Below are 16,917 nucleotides of genomic sequence, written 5' to 3'. Positions count from 1 at the left end.
CAGATGTTAACATTTTTCATAATTGCTTCAGATCTAATTTCTTTTTGTGCAGAGAATCTATTGAGAATTCCATGTACTGCACAATCATATGTCTACATTATGTTTGAGGAGAGGATTTAGAGGCAAGGACAATTTGAGAAAGGAAAATTATAAAACAATTTCCCTCGCGAACATAGATGCAAGAAAAAAAAACAACTTAAAAATATTAGCAGGGGCTTCCCTGGTGGCGCAGTCGTTGAGAGTCCGCTTGCCGATGCAGGGGACACGGGTTCGTGCCCCGGTCTGGGAATATCCCACATGCCGCGGAGCGGCTAGTCCCGTGAGCCATGGTCGCTAAGCCTGCGCGTCTGGAGCCTGTGCTCCGCAATGGGAGAGGCCACAACAGTGAGAGGCCCGCTTACCACAAAAATAAAAAAAAAATTAAAAAAAATATTAGCAAACCTAAACCAGAATTGACTAAATAATATAAAACTTAACCAGGAATTCCCTGGTGGTCCAGTAGTTAGGACTCCGTGCTTCCACTGCAAGGGGCATGGGTTTGATCCCTGGTCATGGAACTAAGATCCTGCATGCTGTGCACCATGGGCAGAAAAAACAAAAACAAAAACAAAAACAAAAAAACCTTAACCAAGCAACACCTAGTTTCCATTCATACAACTCAATGCATGAAGAGATGAAGGAGGAAAATTCATATGACCATCTCAATCAATACAATAGAAGCATTTTACAAAAGGTGTTTATGATAAACAACTACTCAAATTTTTAAAATAGAAAAAAAAATCATTTCACAACAGTCATTTATGATTTTAAAAATTAGGACTGTATATCAAATGCCTCTCTTCTCCCATGGAATTTAGTGTATGTTTTTGAAATGGCTTTGTCTTTTTTTTTTTCTATACATTTCCTCCTGTTCCTATTAGTACCCTCTGTTACCCATCATTTCTTGTGGGAGTATTTGGATTTCTGATATGTGGCCTTCCTTCACTGCTAAAAGGCTATGCTAAGTTTTGTTGTTTTTCAATTCATGATGGAATTTTGGGCCACAGTTTCCAACTGCTTTTGGCAATACATTTCTGGTGTGTTGTCATCTGTTGGAAAATTGTGTACTTCTTCTTTACCTTTTTTTTCACAGTTAATTGAACAGATGCTTTGGTCATTTCTTTTTTTTTTTTTTATAAATGTATTTATTTATTTTATTTTTGGCTGCGTTGGGTCTTCGTTGCTGCACGCGGGCTTTCTCTAGCTGTGGCAAGCGGGGGTTACTCTTCGTTGCAGTGAGCAGGCTTCTCTTGCTGTGGAGCACAGGCTCTAGGAGCGCAGGCTTCAGCAGTTGTGGCACATGGGCTCAGTAGTTGTGGCTCGCGGGCTCTAGAGCGCAGGCTCAGTAATTGTGGCACACGGGCTTAGTTGCTCCACAGCATGTGGGATCTTCCCGGACCAGGGCTCGAACCCATGTCCCCTGCATTGGCAGGTGGATTCTTAACCACTGCGCCACCAGGGAATTCCTGGTCATTTCTTTTTGTTACTCTTTTTTTCTTTAAAAGCTTATCAGTTTGGGTTTTTTTTTTTAGTATTTATTTATTTATTTGGTTGCACCGGGTCTTAGTTGAGGCACGTAAGCTCCTTAGTTACGGCAGGCGGGCTCAGTTGCGGCTCGTGGGCTCCTTAGTTGTGGCATGCAAACTCTTAGCTGTGGTATGCATGTGGGATCTAGTTCCCTGACCAGGGATCGAATCCGGGCCCCCTGCATTGGGAGCGCGGGAGTCCTATCCACTGCGCCGCTGGGGAAGTCCCACTCATATTTAAATGAGCTAGATTTTTCTAAACTATTAACAGGGGGACGTTTCGTGGGGGGTCAGACTTACAAGTTCAAGGACTCCTCCTCTTTTGCCATCACAATGGATTATTTCCTTAAATTTGGCACCTCTGTGTAGCCACTACCTCCTTGGCCTCTGAGAACATCTCCCAGTTAAGTAAGCATTTACCCCCAACCTTAGGCTTCTTTATTTCACAGGAGACCTCACAGGCTGCCACCTCCCAAGTGCACCTAAGGTGGTGCACTTAATATTAGGAGAATTTTGCTGCCACATCTGGGGTCCCTTTGGCTGCTTTAAAACACTCTCTCTCCACCTTTACAGGTATTTGAATCTGTTCAGTCAGCACTGCCCTCAGCTTTTCCCTCCAGGGGTGAGGCCTTTCCTCCCAGGAAGGAATATTTGCTTTTCTTTTCTTTTTTGTTTTTAGCAGTCACCAGGACCCTCGCTACGCCCCTGCTCTTCTCAGAGGCACTCCTGGGGAATGCCTGCTCAGCGGGAATTTGGTCACACGGACACATAAATCGGAGTTTGTAGGTACTCTGTATCTCCTAGCTTCACTGAAAATGTAGCACGCGCGTGCGTACGTGCGTGTATGTGTGTGTGTGTGTTTCCAATCTCTTTACAGGCATCAAGAGGGGAAATTTAGAAATAAACTGCTGCCACATTCCCCTCAAAGCCCTACAAGGAGGCTTTTTAGAAAAGAAAAGGCTTTGGCAAAAGCGATGTTGGTGACTCAGTTATGGTTCTCCAGAGCTGTCCCTCGTAGACTCAGAATCCTAACTTGTTTTCCCGCCTCCCGGAAAGCCTCTTGTTAACCAAGCCCCTGAGTCTGCTGCAAACACCAGGATGCCCTTTTGTTCATTTACAATAAGAAATAGAGCTGCAGTTTCTTCCCAGCCCCCCACAATCCCCCCCATACACACATGTACACTGTACCATTCAGGTTCTCAAATTTGGTTCATTTGAGGAAATAGTTTTGTTTTTTTAATTTGGCTGGGCTGGGTCTTAGTTGAAGCATGCAGGATCTTTAGTTGCAGCACGCGGGATCTTTTTTTAGCTGCGGCATGCGGCATCTTTGGTTGTGGCATGCGAACTCTTAGTTGCTGCATGTGGGATCTAGTTCCCTGACCAGGGATGGAACCCAGGCCCCCTGCATTGGCAGCGCAGAGTCTTAGCCACTGGACCACCAGGGAAGTGCCCAGAGATAGTTTACTTACAAAGTTGTGGGTCAGGTATAGGGGAATCACAAGGCATATTGCAACCCCAGCCCAAAGGGATGAGGGGAGGAGAGATTACAGCAGTGGTCTTTACTCATTTTGTGCCACAGATCTCTTCGGCATTCTGGTAAAGTGTAAAATAAAAGATATATAGCAAAGTAAAACAATTACATTGAGTTCCATTTATCAAAATATTAATAAAATATTGGGATAGAAAAAACCATGTACTTATTATCACATTAAAAGACAAGAGATTTAAAAGAGAGGCAAGTTGGGACTTCCCTGGTGGTCCAGTGGGTAAGACTTTATGCTCCCAGTGCAGGGGGACTGGGTTCCATCCTTGGTCAGGGAACTAGACCCCACATGCCGCAACAAAAGATCCCGCACGCCAAAACTAAGACCCGGCATAGCCAAATAAGTAAATAAATATTAAAAAAAGAAATACAGGCAAGTTGAAGTTAGACTTTGAAAAAGATATATTAGGGGCTTCCCTGGTGGCGCAGTGGTTGAGAGTCCGCCTGCCAATGCAGGGGACAGGGGTTCGTGCCCCGGTCCGGGAAGATCCCACATGCCGCGGAGCGGCTGGGCCCGTGAGCCATGGCCGCTGAGCCTGCGCGTCCAGAGCCTGTGCTCCGCAACGGGAGAGGCCACAGCAGTGAGAGGCCCGCGTACCAAAAAAAAAAAAAAAAGATATATCAGTGCAAAAGATGTTGTTGGCTTGAGTAAGAACTGTAAACTGTGAAGTGGTCTTTGACAAGGCAACATGTGTAATGTTGGACGTGAGAAGAGGATGTACATTTTTTTCTTTTCCAAATTCACAGACCACCTGAAAGTTATTCCCTGGGCTTCTGAAACCTGGAAAAGGACAGCATAATGTAGAGCAGGTTGCCTGGAGAGGAGCATTGCCCATAGATGGGGGTGTCAGCCAGCCTGAGGTGACCTTGTGGGAAGGGAGTCAGAGGAATGAATACCCTTAACTTAATGTCCTCCCTCCTGTTGTTCTCCTGCCAGGCTCCCCATCAGCCAAAACAGCTAGAAGCCAGAGGTGCCCTTGATATAGTCTGTACAGGTTAGTCTCCTGGGGCAGAGAACAGAGTGGGAGAGGGAAGATGGAGGGGCAAACAAAAGACATCCAGGTCCCACACACACACACAGACAAGCTTTCTGGCCAGTGTATTTTCTTCATGTAGGTACACAGGGGACCTAATTCTAACCAGGAGCTCCCCTGGAGAGTGTGGAACCATATGAAGGATGCTTAGCAACACGGTGCCAGTGCTATAAGGGGCTCTAACCTCACAGGTTTCTAGCGGCTCATTTCTTGAGCCAGCTCAGCATTCTCTCTTCCTGACTGCTTGTCTGGACACTAACAACTCTGGCCTCAGTGACTCCTCTTTTTTCTGCCTCCAAGACTCACCAGCCCCACCACCCACTGACGCACTTAAGCCATGTTGACGCCTTCAGTGAGGACAGCAAGCCCTGCAGGCTTGGGAGTCACTCTATTGCTTTAGGGCCCATGGCTCTCAAACTTGAGTGCGTATCAGAATCATCTGAGGCACTTGCTAAAAAGCTATTGCTGGACCCCACCCCCGGAGTTTCTGATTCAGTAGGTCTGGGATGGGGCCCAACAATGTGCGTTTCTAACATGTTTCCATGTGATGCTGGTGGAAGGACCACTCGCTGAGAATCACTGCTTTAAGGAGATTCTGCATGTCTCTCCTCAGAGCTAGATTTTGCAGCCTGTCACAGAGTTACCTACTTCCCTTATTTCTGGGTTCACAGCTGCTCCCTGGCAGCTCCTTGCCCAGAGGCCCCACCTCCCCTTCAGCCTTGACTGCGGACTGTGAGCTTGCGCTCCCTTTGGTCCAGCGGGCCGGCCCCTGGGTTTGGGTGGGAGGTATCTTCTCGCATCTCTGTTCTTCACAGGCTTTCCCACATCTGTGCTTATGCTGAGTTTCATTCGCCACTCACTTGCCCATCTAGTTACTCTTTACACTTCATTTTTGTCCCTTGGTCAGAGCAGCTGTCACTTTCTCTTTCCCAGGAAGTTTTTTTGAGCATCTAAGTTCTATCTCACCTTGGTAGTCTGCCAAGCCACCAGCGAGGGAAAGACTTCTCTGGGATGCGATCTCAGTCCAAATAAAAGCCGGATTCTTCCCAATGGCCTACAAGGCCCTATGCAATCTGACCTCACCTCCTGCCTCTGCTCCCCCTCACACACCCGGCTCCACTACACTGGCCTTCCTGCTGCTTTAGGAATACTCAGACATCCAGACACGTCCTCACCTTAGGACCTTTGCGTTTGCTGTTCCCTCTGCCTGAAATGCTCCCCTCCTATATATCCACGTGGCTTGTTCCCTCACCTCCTTGAAATCTTTGCTCAAATATCACTTTCTCAGAGAAGCCTCCCTAAGCACCCTATTTAAATCTGCAGTCCACGCAGCCCTTCCTATCTCCCTCCCTATTTTGATCTATATAGGCACCTACCACCTTTAATATACTTGTTTATTTTTATTGTCTGTCTCCCCCAATTAGATTGTCCATGAGGACAAGAGTTTACACTTATTTGGTTCATTGGCCCTAGAAAGGTGCCTGGCATATAGTAAGCACTCAATAAGTATTTGTTGAATGAATGTATGAATAAAAAAACAGATTCCCCCCACTAGGCACCAAGACCATCGGGAGGGCAGGGTTGCCAGCTTTCTCCTCAGGGGGAGAGGAAGCTGTGATAAAGGGAACTCAAGAGGCCAGAGTCCCCAGCTGCAGAAGGGGAAATAGGTTGGGGGGCGGGGGAGAGAAGGAAAGGTGTGCCCATCAGTGCTGGGGCAGAGTGGCTGGAGCTTGGGGCAGGGAGTTTAGACAAAAGTGTCTCAGTGAGGGGGACGCACTGTCCTGGCCTCCCCTAGAAGCCACTAGCCAAAAAGAGCAGCAAAGGGTATAAAGAGTGTGCCTAGGGAGGACATTTATCAGAGGCTACTCCCCACTCTGTTGAGCCCACAGTGACCGGCACCGTCCTACCCCTAATGTCGGCCTCACCCCCTGGCTCTTGTGTCCACCAATGCTATCTCTCTCAGCACCACTGGCCTCCAAAGAATCTACTTTTTTTTTTTTTTTTTTGGCCGTGTCATGCAGCTTGTGGGATTTTAGTTCCCCCACCAGGGATTGAACCTGGCCCCTCGGCAGTGACAGTGCCACAGTCCTAACCACTAGACCACCAGGGAATTCCCCCAAAGAATCTACTGAAATTCTCAAATTCCAGAGGTCTGTAGATTTTACTGAAAATTTCAAATGAGATAAGATGAGGGGATTACATTGCACATCCTAAAGCAAATACAGACTCCTTTGTCAGACACTTCCATATTTCCAAGTGCCTCTCTGGAGCTGACAGGTGGGAAGTGAAGTACCTCTCCCTTTCCAGACCCTGCACCCATCTTGCCACCCTCCCAGATCTGCCAGCAACTTCAGGTTCTTCTCCCATCCACAGTGCAGAAAAATTCAGTCAGCCTTTCCTCAGCTCCCTATCCAAACCTGCGTGTCCAGACTTGTGAAACCTGGGCCTCAGTCACCTGAACCTCCAGACCTGTTCAGAGATTCTTTGTTCCTGAGAATAAACGCCCCCTGGGGTCTTACTGACCTTCCCCCGCTCCTTTGGTGGCTTATCGAAATATTTCTTTCACACACACACTGAGCTCCCCTTAAGAGGAATTAAGGAGAATGTTGTTTTCTCATCTCCTTTCTACACCCAGCTCCCCCTTCTTCCTGGGTGCTAGTGTCAGCAGAAGCTGATGGGGAAGTGAGGCCTGGAACTCAGAGGAGGAGGGAATGAGGGGAAAGGGGAAGTTTGGGAGGGAGGCCTCCAGGAAGCTGGTGGGAGAGGACAGCTGGCCGACAGAGAGGCACCCAGCCTGGTCTGTCTCCTCCAGCACCAGCTGAGCTATGAGCCAAACCAGGGATTTGCAGGGTAGGGAAGGTGGAATGGGCAGGGTCCTAAAACAGGAGAAAGAAGGTGGACAGTCCTGGGCTGTGGGCTGGGAATCTGGCCCATGAAGGCAGAGTTGTGATGGCTTCAGGCTGGGCTTGGGGGTGAGGAGAGGAAGGGGGCAGTGAGGCTACATTAACCTTTGCGCCCCTTCAGGAGGAAAAGCCTTTGGGCTGCTGAAGGCCCAGCAAGAAGAGAGACTCAGTGAAATCAACCAGGTAAAAGGAAGAACCAAGGGGCCGGGTGGTGGTGGTGGTGGTGCGACCAGGAGGGTCTACCCAGGTTCTTGCTTTCCCCCACAGCAATTCCTGGATGATCCCAAATATAGCAGTGACGAGGACCTGCCCTCCAAACTGGAAGCCTTCAAGAGTGAGGAGAAAACTATAGGGGTGGAGAAGGGGGTGAGGAGGGTAGGATTTCCCCAGGAAGAAAGCAGACGGCAGAAACGAAGTTGACTTTTGGGGTGGGAAAAAGGAAGGCTGCCTCTATCGCCACCCTGGTTACAGTCCCCTTCCCCGGCCTGCCCCTCTCAGGAGCCCCTCTAGTTCCCTACACTGTACCAGGGCCCTCAGCCTCCCAACCTTCACACTCCCTCTACCTGCCCCACCTCTTCTTCATCTTCCCCCCCTACCTAGCGCTCGGTCAATCCCCGCCCTGCCCCTGCCTGGGACCCTCAAGCCAGTGCTTACCCTCTCTGCTTTCTCCCCTCACCCAGAGAAATACATGGAGTTTGACCTGAATGGAAATGGAGATATCGGTGAGCAGAGGGTGATCTTCGGGGAGTGTGCAGATCTAGGAAGAGGGAGGCCTTTCCCACAGTGCTCCATTCCCAGGGGTTCGGGAGAGGGCCCATCGACCAGGGTAGGAAGGGGAATGGGACTGAGGAGGTAGAGGCGACAGAGTGAGAGAGGCTCCCCCTCTTCTTACCCCCATCCTCTGCCTCCAGATATCATGTCCCTGAAGCGAATGCTGGAGAAACTTGAGGTCCCCAAGACCCACCTGGAGCTAAAAAAATTAATCAGGGAGGTATCCAGCGGCCCTGGGGAGACTTTCAGCTACTCTGACTTTCTCAAGATGATGCTGGGCAAGAGATCTGCCATCCTAAAAATGTGAGGGTCCAGTTCCAACCTCCCCTATACTTACTTACCTGTTTTCTCTCCCCCCACCTCCATCCCCAGGTTCACCTTCTACACATTACTCAGCACGCATTTCTCTTCCGTCTTTTGAGAGACCCTTCCAAGGTGCTATCCTCATCCACGGTCTGATCCCCACAGCCCCCAGTACTCCCACTCCTGCCCTTTCTCCTTCTCCTCCCACCCTCACAAACCTCATCCTTTTTCTGGACTTTCACAATAGACTAAAATTTACTCTCTTGAGAGGACTGTCCCCTGATCCCTGTGTCTCTTCCCATCTCAATCAGGATCCTGATGTATGAAGAGAAAGCAAGAGAACAGGAGAAGCCAACGGGTTCCCCAGCCAAGAAAGCTATCTCTGAGTTGCCCTGATTTGTGGCGAAGGAGATGTGGTGGGATTGAAGGGGCTTCTGTGACTCCAACATGGAAAAAGAACACAAAATTGTGAGCCAGAGCTAAACTAATTTAAATAAACTACCCTCCTTCAGATCAACAGATCAGCTTGGTCACTGTTTGGGGGATTTTTTTTCCCTGGGTTTGGGAAGGAGTGAAGCGTCTTTGAGGGAAGGGTAGCAAGGATTTGCCCATATGAGCAATCCATCAACAATTCTGTAGTATGTCTACTACAGCAGATGGTTTTGTACACCAAGGGGGATTCCAGATGTATAAGATAGCCTTGACCTCCCTCAAGGAATTTAAGTGGGATGAAAAGACATGTACAGACAAAAAATATATCATCCAAGCTCATGATGAAGAGCAAGGATTACCTTGAACCAACATTCTCTATGACTATAAGCTTTGTAACTTCAATGATTATTCATCCTCTCTGAGTCTTTCATTTGAAAACGAGAGTAATATGATCTACCCTGCAGTACCTGACATATCATAAGCCCTCAATAATGTTTAAAACTTGAATGAATGGATAGATGAAAGAACTGGTGTTATTGAATTAAGTAAAGGATTCACGACACTATAAAGCCTGATAATTTAAGTGAAAATGAGTCTTGAGGTCCTGTTGGGGACAAGCTACAACAACCGAATCTATCTAATAAAAGGAAAAGGGGCTTGTATTAGGAGAGTACTGAGGGCAGATTCTGAGCATACAGGATCCCTGGATGGCAGAAAGGGTTAAAAAGCCAATTCCAGGGAAGGCAGGAGCCTGAGAGTTCCCAGGCCTTTGGTAAGGCTATTCCTGGACTTTTCCTCCAAGGGGTCCAGATGGATTAACTCCAGCAACTCCCAGTCATTGGCCACTATTTCAGATTTCCTTACTCCCTGGAAAGCAAGAATCGAATTGGTCCAGCTTGTTTCATGTACCAAGGACAGATCAGGCCCCTAGGGCCACTCATTTTGGCCCTTTCCAATGGTAAAGCCAGGTTGGCATCCTAAAGAGTGCTACAGTAACTGTACAGGACTTCAGATGAGGACGAGATCAATGTGGGTTCAATAAAATATCTGAATATAACAAAATTAATAGCTAAGGGCTTCCCTGGTGGCGCAGTGGTTGGGGGTCCGCCTGCAGATGCAGGGGACACGGGTTCGTGCCCCGGTCCGGGAAGATCCCTAAAAAAAAAAAAAAAAAAATTAATAGCTAAGCTTTACTGAGCACCTACTATACACTGGGTAGATGCTTTCTGTGTATTAATTCATTTAATCTTCCCGACAACTCTGGCGACAACAAGGAGGATAGGAAGGATCTGGAGCTTAAACAATTTGTTCATTCAAGATAAATAAATTGGGTTATATTTACACAATGGACTACTATTATATAGCAATAAGAATGAACAGACTACAACTACAGGCAACAATGTGGATCAATTTCATTAATACAATGTTGAGCAAAAGAAGACAGACATAAAAGAACCCTTACTGTACAATTCCATTTATATAAAGTACAAAAACAAGTAAAACTAATATATATTGTTAGAAGTCAGGATAATAGTCAGCCTTGGGGGAGGGCAGTGACTACAAGAGGCCCTCAGGCAGCTTTTGTGCTAGTTAGGGTTCTGTTTTTGGTTACATGTTTTGCTTAGTTCATGAAAAGTTATCAAAATTTCATATATATATATATATATATATATATATATATAATACACATATATATTACACACTTTGATAAGAAGTTTTTTTTTCTTTTTTGGCTGGGTTGGGTCTTCATTGCTGCATGCAGGATTTCTCCAGTTGCAGCGAGCAGGGGCTACTCTAAAGAAGATTTAAAGAATCACTTATTGGACATTAACTATGTTCCATTCCCTATTCCAGGTGCTTGGGATAGAAGAGTGAACAAAACAAAGATCCCTGCCTTTGTGAAGCTTACATTCTGTTGTGGGAACTGGTGTGGGAGGAGGACAGACAATAAAAAGTAAACATAATTTAAAATTTATATGATCTATTAGAAAATGACAAGTATTATGAAAAAAAGAGAACGTAGAGCAGGTTAAAGGGAATGAGGGGTGTCAGGATGGTCAGGGAAGATTAAAATTTTGAAAGGGTAATCAGGAGAGGCCTCATTGAGGAGGTGACCAACACTGAGCAAAAACTTCAAGGAAATAAAGGAGTGAGCCATGCAGGTTTCTGGGGGAAGAGTCAGTTGGGCAGAGGGAAAAGGAGCAGAAGGGCCCTAGGGTAAGACAGGTCTGTGCAGATAGACAGAGTAATAAACTCAGCAACATAATAGAGGGCCAAGTCATCTAGGGTCTTGTGGGCCACAGTAAGGACTTTGGTTTTTTTGTGTTTTTTTGCGGTACGCGGGCCTCTCACTGTTGTGGCCTCTCCCGTTGCGGAGCACAGGCTCTGGATGCGTAGGCTCAGCAGCCATGGCCCACGGGCCCAGCCGCTCCGCGGCATGTGGGATCTTCCCAGACTGGGGCACGAACCTGAGTCCCCTGCATCGGCAGGTGGACTCTCAACTACTGCACCACCAGGGAAGCCCAGGACTTTGGTTTTTATTCTGAGAGAAATGGAGAGGCAATGCAGGACTTTGAGCAAAGGAATGCTTTGAAAACTCCTCTGAGAAAAGGCCCCACTCTGACTGCAGTATAGAGAATAGACTGTGGGAGCAGGGGTAGACTTAGGAAGACCAGTTAGGAGGCTGTTACCGTAACCCAGGTAAGAGATGAAGACGGCTCAGATCAGAGTGGAAACAGTGAAAGTGAAGAGGTTGGATTCTGGATAATTTCTCAATATAGGATTTCCTGTCTGATTGAAAGTGGAGTGAGATAAAGAAAGGAGTCAGTGAAGTTTCCAGGGTTTTTGACTTAACTGGAATTTTTTAAAAATTAATTTTTATTGGAGTATAGTTGCTTTATAATGTTGTGTTAGTTTAACTGTAATTTTTAAATTGACATCAGCTGAGATGGTAAAGGCTGTGGATAGAGCAGGTATTGGAGGACTGGAGATCAAAATGTTCAGTTCTGGACATACTGAATTTGAAATGATCTGTTAGATACCCAAGAGGTGATGTCAAGTACATAGCTGTGTATACAAGTCTGGAGTTTTGGAGTGAGGTCTCTGATGAATAGACACATTTGAGAGTCATCAGCATATAAACGTTATTTCAAGCCATGAGACTGATGCTCTTGGCAGTTTGGGTAGAAGGTGGGGATGAAGGCTTGACTGGAGTGGGTTTAAGAAAGAATGAGAGGAGAGACATTGGAGACAGTGTGTATGGATAGGTCTTCCAAGAAATTCTGCTGTGGTAACTGACTGGGGAAAGGGGACATGAATATCATTTTGAAAGTTTGAGAGGGACTTCCCTGGTGGTGCAGTGGTTAAGAATCCGCCTTCCAGGCCTTCCCTGATGGTACAGTGGTTAAGAATCCCCCTGCCAATGCAGGGGACACGGGTTCGAGCCCTGGTCTGGGAAGATCCCACATGCCGCAGAGCAACAAAGCCCGTGTGCCACAACTACTGAGCCTGTGCTCTAGAACCTGCAAGCCACAACTACTGAGCCTGCAAGCCAAAACTACTGAAGCCTGCGCGCCTACAGCCCATGCTCCGCAACAAGAGAAGCCACGACAATGAGAAGCCTGCACACTGCAACGAGTAGACCCCGCTCACCACAACTAGAGAAAGCCTGCAGGCAGCAACAAAGACCCAACATAGCCAAAAATAAATTAAAAAAAAAAAAAGAATCCACCTTCCAATGCAGGGGATACGGGTTCGAGCCCTGGTCCGGGAACTAAGATACCACATGCCATGGGACAACTAAGCCAGCGCACCACAACTATTGAGCCTGCACGCCACAACTAGAGAAGCCCGTGCACTGTAACTAGAGAAGCCCATGCACCTCAACAAAGAGCCCACGTGCCACAACAAAGACCCAGCACAGCCAAAATTAAAAATTAAAAAATATATAAATAAAAATAATTTAAAAATAAAAAGAAAGTTTGAGAACTGAAGTCATCTCAACCATCTTAATGAGCCTCAGGATAGAATTCTAAACAGAGTCTTGCTAAATTTTCTGCTCTCATTTTCCATTATGGACAGTCAGTCCCTTAATTTAGCCACACCAGCCTAGGCGTAGGTTCCAAACCCATGCCTCTGCTTATCAGTTCACTGGGCCCAAGATGTACACTCTCTCCTCAAACTTGTTAAACCTTTTTTTTTTAATTACTTATTTTATTTATTTGGCTGCATCGGGTCTTAGTTGCAGCACACAGGATCTTTGTTGCAACATGCGGGATCTTTCGTTGTGGTGTGCAGGCTCCTTGTTGCGACACACAGGCTTTTCTCTAGTTGTGGTGCATGGGCTCCAGAGCACACTGGCTCAGTAGCTGCAGCGTGCAGGCTCTCTAGTTGTGGCGTGCGGGCTTAGTAGTCGTGGCATGCAGGTTTAGTTACCCTGCGGCATGTGGGATCTTAGTTCCCTGACCAGGGATCGAACATGCATCCCCTGCATTGGAAGGTGGATTCTTAATCATTGGACTACCAGGGAAGTCTCCTGGCTAAATCTTAACTAGTTCTTCATATCACTTAATAAGTCACATTTTTCTAGAAACATTTCTGAACTTGCTCAGGCACAGTCTGATTTTTATTCCTCTACTTCTATAATATTCCTGTGCATATCTCTGGTGCCTTCAGAACATAGTTGTTGACAATGGGTCACTTATAAATCAAAGAGGAAACTTTAAAAAGCTGGAGACAAATGAAAACAAAAACACAATGATCCACAATCTATGGGATGCAGCAAAAACATTTCTAAGAGGGAAGTTTATAGCGATACAAACCTACCCCTGGAAACAGGAAAAACCTCAAATAAACAATCTAACTTTACACCTAAAGGAACTAGATACAGAAGAACAAACAAAACCCAAAATTAGTAGAAGGAAAGAAATAATAAAGATGAGAACAGAAATAAATGAAATAGAGACAAAAAAACAGAAAATATTAATGAAAGAGCTGTTCTTTGAAAAGATAAACAAAATTGATAAACCTTTAGCCAGACTCCTCAAGAAAAAGGGAGAGGACCCAAATCAATAGAATCAGAAATGAAAAAGGAGAAGTTACAACAGACACCACAGAAATACAAAGGATCATAAGAGATTGTTACAAATAACTATACGCCAATAAAATGGACAACCTAGAAGAAATGGACAAATTCCTAGAAATGTACAATCTCCCAAGGCTGAATCAGGAAGAAATAGAAAATATGGACAGGCCAGTTACCAGTAATGAAATTGAATCAGTAATTAAAAAAAAAAAAACAACCTCTCAACAGACAAAACTCCAGAACCACAATGCTTCTACCAAAGATGAATTCTACCAAACATTTAAAGAAGAGTTACCAGGGCTTCCCTGGTGGCACAGTAGCTGAGAGTCCGCCTGCCGATGCAGGGGACAGGGGTTCGTGCCCCAGTCTGGGAAGATCCCACATGCCGCGGAGCAGCTAGGCCCGTGAGCCATGGCCGATGAGCCTGCACGTCCGGAGCCTGTGCTCCGCAACGGGAGAGGCCACAACGGTGAGAGGCCTGCGTAACACAAAAAAAAAAAAAAAAAAGAAGAGTTACCATCCATCCTTCTCAAACTATTCCAAAAAACTGCAGAGGAAGGAACACTTCTGAACCCATTTTATAAGGCCAGTATCACCCTGATACCAAGTCCAGATAAAGATATCACAAAAAAATAAAAATTATAGGCCAATATCACAGATGAACAGAGATGCAAAAATCCTCAAAAACTATTAGCAAATGGAATTCAACAATACATTAAAAGGATTGTACACCATGATCAAGTGGGATTTATCCCAGCGATGCAAGGATGGATCGATGTCCATAAATCAGTCAATGTGATACACCACATTAATAAACTGAGGAATAAAAATCATATGGTCAAAAAAAAATCATATGGTCATCTCAACAGATGTAGGAAAAGCTTGTAATAAATTCAACATTCATTTATGATTAAAACTCGCCAGAAAGTGGGCACGGAGGGAGTATACCTCAACATAATAAAAGCCATAGGGCTTCCCTGGTGGCGCAGTGGTTGAGAGTCCGCCTGCCGATGCAGGGAACACGGGCTCGTGCCCCGGTCTGGGAAGATCCCACATGCTGCGGAGCGGCTGCGCCCGTGAGCCATGGCCGTTGAGCCTGCGCGTCCGGAGCCTGTGCTCCGCAACGGGAGAGGCCACAACAGTGAGAGGCCCACATACCGCAAAAAAAAAAAAAAAAAAAAAAATAAAAGCCATATATGGCAAGCCCACAGCTAACATCATACTCAATGGTGAAAACCTGAAACATTTCCTCTAAGATCAGGAAGAATACAAGGATGCCCACTTTCATTCAACATAGTGTTGGAAGTCCTAGCCACAATAATCAGACAAAAAAAAGAAATAAGAGGAATCCAAATTGGAAAGGAAGAAGTAAAACTGTCAGTTTGAAGATGACATGATACTATAGATAGAAAATTCTAAAGATGCCACAAAGAAACTACTAGAACTCACCAATGAATCTAGCAAAGTTGCAGTATACAACATTAACATATAGAAATCTGTTGCATTTCTACACACTATCAATGAATTATCAGGAAAAAAATTAAGAAAACAATCCCATTTACAATCACATCAAAAAGAATGAAATACCTAGGAATAAGTCTAACTAAGAAATGTAAGACCTGAAACCATAAAATTTCTATAAGAAAACATATGGAGTATGCTCTCTGACATCAATCTTAGCAATATTTTTTTGAATATGTCTCCTCAGACAAGGGAAACAAAAGCAAAAATCAACAAATGGGACTATATCAAACTAAAAAGCTTTTGCATAGCAAAGGAAACTATCAACAAAATGAAAAGGCTGCCAGAAAGTATCTTATCCCAAATGGAATAAGATACTTGCAAATAATATATCTGATAAGGGGTTAATATCCAAAATATACAAAGAACTCATACAATTAAAAAAAAAAGATTAAAAAATGGGCAGAGGAGAAAAAAAAAAATAGGGACTTCCCTGGTGACGCAGTGGTTAAGAATCTGTCTGCCAATGCAGGGGACACGGATTCGAGCCCTGGTCTGGGAAGATCCCACATGCCGCAGAGCAACTAAGCCCGTGCGCCACAACTACTGAGCCTGCACTCTAGAGCCCGTGAGCCACAACTACTGAGCCCACATGCCACAACTACTGAAGCCCCCACGTCTAGAGCCCATGCTCCGCAAGAAGAGAAGCCACCCAACGAGAAGCCTGAGCACCGCAGCGAAGAGTAGCCCTTGCTTGCTGCAACTAGAGAAAGCCTGCGCACAGCAACGAAGACCCAATGCAGGCAAAAAAATAATAATAATAAAAAAATACTATAAAAAAATGGGCAAAGGGCCTGAATAGACATTTTCCAAAGAAGACATAAAGATGGCCAATAGGCACATGAAAAGATGCTCAACATCACTAATCATCAGGGAAATACAACTCAAACCACAATGAAATATCCCCTCACACCTGTCAGAATGGCTATTATCAAAAAGACCACAAATAACAAGTGCTGGCAAGGATGTGGAGAAAAGGGAACCCTCTTTCAATATTGGCAGGAATGTAAATTGGTGCAGCCATTATGGAAAACAATATGGAGATTCCTCAAAAAATTAAAAATAGAACTACTATACGATCCACTAATTCCACTCCTAGGTATTTATCTGACGAAAATGAAAACATTAATTCAAAAAGATATATGCACCACTATGTTCATTGAAGCATTATTTATAACAGCCAAGATATGGAAGCAACCTAAGTGCCCATCAACAGGTGAATAGATAAAGAAGATATAGTATATATGTACCATGGAATATTACTGAGCCATGAAAAAGAATGAAATCTTGCCATTTGTGTCAACATGGTGGACCTAGAGGGTATCACGCTAAGTGAAATAAGTCAGACACAGAAAAATACTGTATGATTTCACTTATGTGGGATCTATAAAACATAAAAACAAACGTAACATGGCAGAAACAAAGAGTCATAGATACAGAGAACAAACAGGTAGTTGGTGGGGGAGGAGAGAAATAGGCAAAGGAGATTAAGTGATTAAGTGAAAGAAACTTCCAGTTACAAAACAATTGAGTCATGGATATGAAATGTACAGTGTGGGGAATATAGTCAATAATTATGTATGATGACAGGTGATAACTAGACTAATGATGGTGATCATTTTGAAATATCAAATCACTATGTTGTGTACCAAGAACTAACATAGTATTGTAGGCCAACTATACTTCAAAAACAAACAGGGACTTCCCTGGTGGCACAGTGGTTAAGAATCCGCCTGTCAATGCAGGGGACACGGGTTCGAGC

General features: G+C 45.1%; 1 protein-coding gene across 1 annotated transcript; it reads left to right on the top strand.

Moving 5' to 3' along the window:
• Window positions 1–6,922: 6,922 nt before the first annotated feature.
• AIF1 (allograft inflammatory factor 1) lies at window positions 6,923–8,612 on the top strand. Its single transcript, XM_079712985.1, has 6 exons — window positions 6,923–6,992; window positions 7,167–7,228; window positions 7,313–7,379; window positions 7,726–7,767; window positions 7,957–8,119; window positions 8,431–8,612. The coding sequence occupies exons 1-6, from the start codon at window positions 6,968–6,970 to the stop codon at window positions 8,513–8,515; spliced, it is 444 nt and encodes a 147-aa protein (XP_079569111.1). The 5' UTR covers window positions 6,923–6,967; the 3' UTR covers window positions 8,516–8,612.
• Window positions 8,613–16,917: the final 8,305 nt, after the last annotated feature.

Source organism: Hyperoodon ampullatus (assembly GCF_949752795.1).
Source record: "Hyperoodon ampullatus genome assembly, chromosome: 10".
Lineage (NCBI taxonomy): Eukaryota > Metazoa > Chordata > Mammalia > Artiodactyla > Ziphiidae > Hyperoodon > Hyperoodon ampullatus.
The sequence above is the reverse complement of the archived record's forward strand: the minus strand, read 5'-3'. Positions and strand labels throughout refer to the sequence as shown.

Excerpts from the sequence above, each read along its gene's own strand:
- AIF1 (XM_079712985.1), top strand. The coding sequence starts at position 6,968 with ATGAGCCAAACCAGGGATTTGCAGG. Across the intron at positions 7,229-7,312 it reads GACTCAGTGAAATCAACCAG|CAATTCCTGGATGATCCCAA; the intron begins GTAAAAGGAAGA and ends TTTCCCCCACAG. Across the intron at positions 7,768-7,956 it reads GAATGGAAATGGAGATATCG|ATATCATGTCCCTGAAGCGA; the intron begins GTGAGCAGAGGG and ends CTCTGCCTCCAG.